The sequence below is a fragment of the Galeopterus variegatus genome, unplaced genomic scaffold (assembly GCF_000696425.1).
Source record: "Galeopterus variegatus unplaced genomic scaffold, G_variegatus-3.0.2 Scaffold884, whole genome shotgun sequence".
NCBI lineage: Eukaryota > Metazoa > Chordata > Mammalia > Dermoptera > Cynocephalidae > Galeopterus > Galeopterus variegatus.
Window position 1 is genome coordinate 350,718 of NW_007726995.1, and position 8,978 is coordinate 359,695.

General features: G+C 45.0%; 1 protein-coding gene across 1 annotated transcript in view; it reads left to right on the forward strand.

Annotated features, from left to right (window-relative positions):
- The window catches only part of LARP1 (La ribonucleoprotein domain family, member 1), a 50,572-nt gene extending 43,620 nt beyond the window's left edge, over positions 1 to 6,952 (forward strand). Inside the window, exons 16-19 of the mRNA XM_008573168.1 lie at positions 1,529 to 1,673; positions 3,313 to 3,422; positions 3,599 to 3,726; positions 5,323 to 6,952. Of these exons, the coding sequence (XP_008571390.1) occupies positions 1,529 to 1,673; positions 3,313 to 3,422; positions 3,599 to 3,726; positions 5,323 to 5,532 (593 nt within the window). The 3' untranslated portion in view covers positions 5,533 to 6,952. The remainder of the gene's footprint in view (positions 1 to 1,528; positions 1,674 to 3,312; positions 3,423 to 3,598; positions 3,727 to 5,322) is intronic.
- The last annotated feature ends 2,026 nt before the right edge of the window (positions 6,953 to 8,978 follow it).

An 8,978-nucleotide genomic window follows, 5' to 3' on the forward strand; every position in this document is an offset into this window, starting at 1 on the left:
AGTGTTGCCCCCGTACCGGACCGGGGACCGGCAACGGGATTGCAACCCTCGGCGTTGCTCCCGCGCCTCGCTCAGCCAGTGAGCGGGAACCGGTCTGTATGTGGGATCCGAACCCTCGGGCGGGAGCGCCGCCGCGCTTCCCAAGCGGCGCACTATCCAGTGCGCCACCAGGCCGGCCCCTCTGAGTATATTTTTAAGGTTAGGCAGTGTTGTAGCATATGGCAGTCTTTATTCCTTTTCATTGCCAGATATATTCCATTTTATGGATATATAACATTTTATTTATCCATTCTTCAGTTGATGGACTTTTGGGTTGTTTTTACCTTTTGTCTATCATGAATAGTGCTACTGTGCACATTCACGTACAAGTTTTCTTACAGACATAGGTTTTTATCTATCTTGGGTAGAAGGGTACTGTTGCTGGGTCATATGTAACTATGTTTAACCTTTTGAGGAACTTCAAAACTTTTCCAAAGTGCCAGCATTATTTTATAACCTAGCAGCAATACATGAAGGTTCTGATTTCTTCACATCCTCCCAACACTTGTTAATGTCTGTCTTTTATTATAGCCATTCTAGTGGATGTGAAGTGTTATCTCCTTATGGTTTTGATTTGTATTTTTCTGACAGCTAATGAAGTTGAGCATTTTTTAAAAATGTGTTTATTGGCCATTTGTATCTCTTCTGTGGAGAAATGTCTATTCAGACCTTTTTTATTTATTTAATTTAATTTAATTTTATTTTATTGTCTTTTTCGTGACCGGTAAGGGGATTGCAACCCCTGGTGTGGTGTCGCCCACACCGTGCTCAGCCAGTGAGCGCATGCACCGGCCAGTCCTATATAGGATCTGAACCCGCGGTGGGAGCGTCACTGTGCTCCCAGCGCCGCACTCTCCTGAGTGCGCCACGGGCTTGGCCCTTAGACCTTTTTTAAACTGGATTATGTCTTATTAACTTGTAGGAGTTCTTTATATATTCTAGATTCAAGTCCCTTGTCAGATACAGGATTTGTGGGTTGTCTTTTCACTTTCTCAATGCACAAAGGTTTTTTCACTTTTAATGATGTCCATTTATTTTGTTGCTTGTGCTTTTGGAGTTGTGTATTGTTTTTTGATGTTACCATTTTGTACTTGTTAATATTATAGGACTCCTGAGATGATTATTGGTAATGAGCCAAATATAATGTATTAGAATTTACAAATTATTTGTTCATGCTTTGCCTTGTTCTGACTACTCTTGAAAGTGATACCAGTTCAGATGAAGAGCTAGACCAATGACATGATTCAGAAGCTGGTGGCACCTGCATCTGGTGAGGCTCAGGTCCAGTGCCTAGCAGCCGGGCCTGACACGGAGTCACACAGTAGTAGTGCTCAATAAATATCTGCCGAGTGACTGAAGTGACATGATGAGCAAGGGAATTTGGAGGTACAGGAGGAAAGGACCAAGTTCTTAGGTTGCAGGATCCTTAGTCCCCAAAGCAAGGGGAGTATGATCTGAGATATGTCTTTCCTCCTTCCTTCTCCATCAGAGCGGAAACGCTTGGGCATTGGCCAGTCTCAGGAGATGAACACTCTCTTCCGCTTCTGGTCCTTTTTCCTCCGAGATCACTTTAACAAAAAGATGTACGAGGAGTTCAAGCAGCTGGCTTTGGAAGATGCCAAAGAAGGCTACAGGTGAGGGGATGGGGCGGAGGCTCTCCCTGTGCTGGGGGTGAGGAGTCCCCAGCAGGCTGCTCTCAAAACCGCAGCTGGAAATCCCTTGCATGTGTATGTAGTTAATATACTTTATAAGAAAATATTTTAAAATGAGTACTGTATTCATTATGGTTCTAATTTGAAAGTTTAAAAGGTCAGATCGTGAAAAGTTTCCTCACCCGTCTTCCTGCCACTTAGTTTCTTTCCCCACAGGCAACCAGTATTGTTAGAATCTCGTGGGTCCTTTCTAAAAATACTTTATACCTGTGTAAGCAAGTACCTATCTCTGCAGTCTCCCATGCCGCCACCACCCCCTTTCTGTTTACACAAAAGATGGTCTACATTATATATTCTTTTGTACCTTGCTGCTGCTGCTTTTTTTTTCTCCTTAATGCTGTATTTTGGAAATCTTTCCGTATCTGTACATAAATAACTTTTCTGTTTTATAGCCTGTAACATGGTCTTACACACTGTATGGACATATGATTTACTTAACCAGTCTCCTATTAACAGATACTTAGGTTGTTTTCAATATTTTACCATACAAAACTTTTTTAAGACCCTATTTCTCACCTCCACCCCCAATTTTCAAAGTAAAATGTGCTCTCTGTAAGCAATTTGAAAAGTACAGAAATGTTTGAAGAAGGTGGGGAAAACATCCTTCAGTCCAGAGACAACAAGTGTTAATGTTCTTCCATCAAGCTTGCCAGTCTTTTACTGGCAGAGTTAATATATTAGATTATCTTGTGAATGCCTTTTTGTGTCTTATTTTTATTTATCATTTATAAGCATGAACATTTTTCCTTGTCATTAAAATATTTAACTTCTTTTTCTTCTTACAGAGGTTATTAATATGCCTTAAGCTTGTCTTTCCAGACTGTGTGTGTATGTGTAGATACAAAATTTACATATTTGTTTACAAAAATGAGATCAGTCTGCATATACTTTGAAACCTTTTCCACTTGGTAGTTTATCATAAGCATCTTTCAATATCCATAAGTGTAGTTACACTATAATTTTTAATAGGTTATATTCCATTGTATGGATTTACCTTGATTCTTAACCACTTCGCTATTCTTAGACATTTACATTTTATTCAGTAATGCTGTTGTGAAGAGCTTTGTACATCTGTAAAATCTAAATCTGCATTTTTGGCTGTTTCCTTGGCCATATGCTCCTAGAAGTGAAGTTTCTGCTTTAGATAAATGAAAAAACCTGCTAGCTGGCATGATCAAATGGCCTTGCGGAGAACTTAAACCAGGAATTGGCACACTTTTTCTGTAAAGGGACAGACAGTAAATAAATTGGGCTTTGTCGGCCATAAGATTTCTGTTCCAACTACTCGACTCTGCTTTTGTAGCAGAAAGCAGCCATTGCAAGTGGATGTGGGTGGTGGCACAGAGTTTGCTGACACCTGGCAAACTATGAAGATTTAATGTTGGATCCACTTAGACTAGCTTTAAATGTTAGCCTTCTTAAAGCATATTTGCCATTTTTTTGATATAGCAGTAACACATTGTTTAAACTGTTTCGTAGTTCCTCTGTTATGCCAGGCACATTTCCCTATTTAACAGATGAAGAAACTGTGCCCTGATTTCACTGACGTGTTCTTCTACAGGTATGGTTTGGAGTGCCTTTTTCGATACTACAGTTATGGCCTGGAGAAGAAGTTTCGGCTAGACATATTCAAGGATTTCCAGGAGGAAACCGTGAAGGACTATGAAGCTGGTAAGAGCCAGAGTTGGGTCTCCACAATCCCTGGTCATCTAGGCCTTTTGCTGTCTCCCCATTTCAACATGGATCTCTCTATCATGCCGTGCTTCCCTCTCCTCTGAGCCTCTTTATTCTCATCCTCTTTTCGCCAGCCCACCTTTTCTCTTCCTCTCTCTCCTCTTTCCCTACAGGCCAACTCTATGGGCTAGAGAAGTTCTGGGCCTTCTTGAAATATTCCAAAGCCAAAAATTTGGACATTGACCCCAAACTGCAAGAATACCTCGGCAAATTCCGACGTCTTGAAGACTTCCGAGTAGATGTGAGTAAAAATCTCTCTTCTTTCAAATCCTAGTTATCCTGGAAAGAAAACCTGGAATTAGAATACCTGGGTTTTGATCCCAGTTGTACCACAACCTCTGGGACCCTTCTCCCTACCCCCAATTTTGGCCTTAGTTTCTTCATCCTGTAAACTAGAAGGTGAGAATGGAGAGTGAAGGCTACTTGGAGGGAATCGTATGGTCGTTCCTGCCTCCCCTTCCCATGGTAGACATTGCTAAACCATCATAATGCTCTTTCCTTTCTATCTCATAACCTTCCTCGCTACTGTGCCCCAGTTAGTCACTACTAGTTGATCACGATGAGTACCCAAGATAAATGTGTTTGCTTTTTCTGGAAAAGTCCTATTCTAACCCCAGAAGTTTATTAGTTCTGGTGTCCGGTTGTCCAGTCTTGGAGCAATGCCTCAACAGTGACATCTAGTGGTGGGTCTGGGTTATTGCTACTGGATGTATCAAGGGAAGGTGGTGGTTGAGTGGAGTAATTTGTTCAGTTGATTCAGCAGATACTGATTGGAACTGTCTGTGCCGGGTGCTTCAAGGACTCTAGAGATGAGTGAAAGACTTTTCTTCAGAGTTTACAGTGTAGTAGAGATCTCTGCTAGTCATGTTATTCCCTTCAAACCTTTTAGCAAGAAGGCAAATATAAGTAAATGGCAATAATAGTCCTCACATTTATTACTTAACGTCTTGCATTTATTGAGTTTTTACTGTGCCAAGCACTGTACTAGGCATTTTACATTGACCTAATTCAACCCTTATGTGATGAAGTAGGCAGGGTTTATTTTTGTCATCATTATATGATGGGTAAACTGAGGCTCATGACCCCTCAGTGAGATAGTAGCAGAGCTGCTCAGGTCTCCTAGATGAGTCTGTTTTCTTTCATCCCTAAGCACTTCCACCCTTGGCGAGGAGAGGGGTACAAGTGCAAAGAATCTTTGTGATAGGTAGACCTGTTAGGATGGAACAAAAAGGGCTCAGCCTTGGCTCCCAAAACGGGAAGGAAATGGCTTCAAGGTTTACAGGACTTTTGGTAGTGATGGGGCCAAACTGGATCATGTTCTGATGCTTAGTTCAGTGTCCTCTTTAGAGCCTTGAGGGGAATGAGCTGATCCCCAGGAGCATCTGGGCCTTCTAAGCTGAGAAATCTCAGCATACTACATGCCATATTCTACACTTCATCTTCTGTGCAAGAGAGCCCATCTCAGAAGAGGAGCAGAAACTTGTATGGAGAAAAGCCTGGCCTTTGAGGATAGATGGACTTTAATTTCATCTTTGCCAATTACTAGCTATGGGACCCTGGACAAATTACTTTTCTGTGCTTCAGTTTCCTTGTCTGTAGTAAAAACAGATGATCATGTCCACATCAAAGGGTGGTATGGGCCCCATGAGAGAATGTGCATACAGTAGCACAGTGCATGGCATGGAGAAATGCTTAATAACTGGTAATACATTTTGAAGGTTAAACCCATTCATTATCTCCATGTGGAGGTAGAGAGTAAGGGGTTTGTAGACAGCCCTTGCAAGAAGGTGTGTGGGTTGTGCCCCCTAATCACCCGTGACTCCCCCTTTTGTTGCAGCCCCCCATGGGTGAGGAGGGCAACCACAAGCGACACCCAGTGGTAGCAGGAGGTGGTGGCGGTGAGAGCAGGAAGCGGTGTCCCTCCCAGTCTTCCAGCAGGCCTGCTACCATGATCAGCCAACCCCCTACACCACCCACCGGCCAGCCTATCCGGGAAGATGCCAAATGGACAAGCCAGCACTCGGACACACAGACTTTGGGAAAGTGAAAAGCCCCTTTAGTCCTGGGGTTAGAGGGGGGTAAAGGGATGGGATGGGTAAGAGTCCATGGGGATGCCCAGTCCCAGGAGAGGGGACAGAGAAAGGACAGGCCTGGAGTTATTAGCTTGGGCCTTCGTGCTGTGTAGCAACATGTACATCATTTGGGCTATCAGAGGTACCCCTGGGCAGGAGCCTCCACATACCCTTTCCCCTTCTCTATGACACTTCACACCCTAGCTTCTTCTAAGGGGGGAGGGAAAAGGGGGAGATTTTTTTTTTTTTTATATATATATATATATATATATCAAGTTTTAAATTATTGATAGTTTGTCTGGATTACCAAAATCACTCTGCAGCCATTCCTGTGGCTGATTTGGCTGCAACCCTGGTCCCCACCCATAGCCTCCTCCTGTTCCCCCTCAAGCAAACTATGCAGCCCATAAGAAGGCCCTGAGGGCCCCATTGCCCAGCACTGTCCCATGGAAGGCTCTTGCAGTACCCCAGGCCCTAGGAGCACCAGCCCCTTGATCATCTGGGGTTTTCCATCACCATGTTCTTTCCCTGCTGTCCCCACCATGCCCTTCTGCCATTTTCTGGGAGAAGGAAACCAAAGGATCTAAAAGTGTGGGGGTTGGGGGAAGGTTTCAGCCTCTCTCCTCTCCCCACGCCCCATACTCCCGAGCCCAGAGAGACGCTGCTCATACCAGAAAAGACTATTGAAAGATGATTTATTTTATTTTTCTCTGACCTTTCCATCCTGGGGAAAAAAAAGACAAATCGATCATAAAATCAGAAACCCCCACCTAATCCACAGAAAGTGATGTCTTTCCCCTCCCCTTGGAATTTTTTTGTTTTGTTCTTGGAAATAATATTTTTTTAAAAGTTGCCTTATTGTGGAGCGGGAATCTGAAATACCCAAATGCCTGTTTTCCTCGGTGGAGTCAACCTGAAGAGTTCCCACCTTCTCTGGATGTGCCTGGGCTTGGATTGGCTAGAGTCTTTCTCTGGACTGAGTTGCATGTACAATGCCTCCTGCCTGGAGGTAAGAGAGTTGAGGGCGGCTTGTATCATAGCCGTTCCCGAAATATCCCTGCTGTTGCATCATTTGAAGCTGACGTCCTGTGTCTGTACACTGCTGCCATTGTTGTGTCCTTGCTCTGCTTGCTGTTGCCTCATGCCAGGCCCCATCCTGCCATGACACCCTTTATCCTACCCTTGGAATCCCAAGGCCAAGTTTGCTTCAAACTGTTGGAGAACACAGTTGGCCTGGATCTGGAACACACTTGTTTTCAGCTCAAATGTCTCCCCGACCCCAGAGGGGAAAGGTGAACACCTGGCAGCTGGGGCTTGGAAATGTTTCTTGTGTTGTCCTGAAAGATCTCTGAGACCTCATGGAGGGCTTCATCTCTCATAAAAGGTCGAGAAAGATGCCATTCTCCTCCTAGGGTCTGTGGGGTCTCTCCCTCTTGCATCCCCCTTCTGCAAGCCATCTATCTCTGCCCACCCTCCAGTTGACCCCGCCTGGGAACGAAGGGATGAGGAGGAGTTGGGGGCTGGGGGAATCCTGCCAGTTGGGAAGCCCTGTGGCAGGAAGGTATATGTGGACATAGAGTATACCTGACTTCTCTTCTCCAGCCACTGACTGCCTGCCTATGTTGGGCTGTGAATGACAATGGAATGGCTGGAGTCTACTGTCGTCAGAAGCTAGGGAGGGTGATGAAGGACTGGCCCACACAGACTGGGATGTGTGCTGGGGATGGGTATGACTACGTGTTCACCCCCAGTGGGAACACGGAAAAGTTTGTGCTCTTGTTGCTCAGTTACTGAAACTTGTTTGGCCTTCCTTTTTAACTGGTTCCTCTGTTGGGCCAAAAAGTTGGGAGTAGGAGAAGAGTATCCCAGGCCAACAAGGGCTTGCTCTCTATTTTGGGTACCTTGTTGCTTTTAGCCTGTGCCCACCCCCTACGTTTGTTTTCCCAGTGGTTAGTATGTGGGAAGCCCATCTGAGTTTCTGTGACCCTATTGTCTCGAACCAAGGATGAGTGTCTGGGCTTTGCTCCAACAGTGGGATCTGAGGTCTTTCCCTACCCAGTCTGGTGCCTGCCCCACATTGTACCAGACACTGGACTCCTGGACCCCCTCCTCCATCTCTGTTCACCTTTTCTTTCCTTCCATCGGGTTACTCAGCCTTGTACTGTATCCAGCACCACAGAAACCTCAGTGTTTGTCCTCTGCTGGGTTTGGAGGCACAAGGAAGCCTTGGGGGTGTGGGGAAAGGCTGTTCTTAATCTAGAGTGTATTCCCAGGACAGGGGGCTGCCATCCTCTCCCTGATCCTCTCCACAGGTACCCCTGAAAGAGGGAGCCCCTTTGAGGTGGCACTTATGTATCTGGGCTTAAATCTACTGTCTTACAATTTGATTTATATTTCTTCAATGTGTTCTATGTTCCTTTTTCCATGGTCTCTTTCTTATTTTATAGATTATTCTCAATATTTTATTTCCCCTTTTGGCTTGTTAGTTATACAAGTTATTTAGTTATATATTCTTGGCTATTTGTATTACAAAATCAAACAAAATATTTGTTGCCTGCATATTTTGAAAGAGATTACACACAAAGAATTGGTATTATTGTGTTGAAGTGTATGATAGGATTCACCAATGAAGCTTCTGTCCCTGGAGATTTTGTGCGGGGGGGGGGGGGGGGGGACTTTTTTTTTTTTCGTTATATGTTAGGAGTTAACGTTGCAAAGAGTAGTTTACATCTTCACTTTCTGAAGACACTTGAATTTAGGACCGATGTATCTGTGACAAGCATGCCAGGAGTGGCAGGGGCCATCAGGGCCAACCACTTCACACCCACTATCCTCCCATGGGGATATAAGACCCGAGACACAAAGCAACAGCTGCCCAAACCCCTCTGTTCTATATCCTTCCAAGGTTGGTGCATGCCAGCACAGCCATTGGGCATCAAACATCAGAAGGTCTGTGTGCCTCAGCCCTGTTAAGGGGCAGGTGTCTCTTTTCACCCTCTCCTGAACCTGGGAGCAAATGCACTACCAGTAGAGAAGGGCAATCCTGCTCTGCCCCAGCCTGGACCCCTGGGGCTCAGAGAGAGGTGCTGAGCCCCCATGTCAAAGTTGTAAAATGTTTTTGTATTGTTCCATTGTAGCTCTTTTTTTGCCCCCCTTTCCTGATAATTGATTTTACAAAAGAAAGCAAGCTGCTCAGAAGGCCCTGGAAGTGAGGAGGAGGGGCAAGGAAGACAATTAGCTAGGGAAGGTGTGTGTGGGGGGGTTGCTTTTTGCCAAAAACCTAGGTAGAGTATTCGGAATCATCTGGCACCCTCCTGAGTGGGACCCCAAAGTATCTCCTGGGGAAGGGTCCCTGGATTTTTCCCAGCCCCCACCCTCTCCTTAAGCCACATTGATGGCAGAGGCAGGGAAGATAAGAACT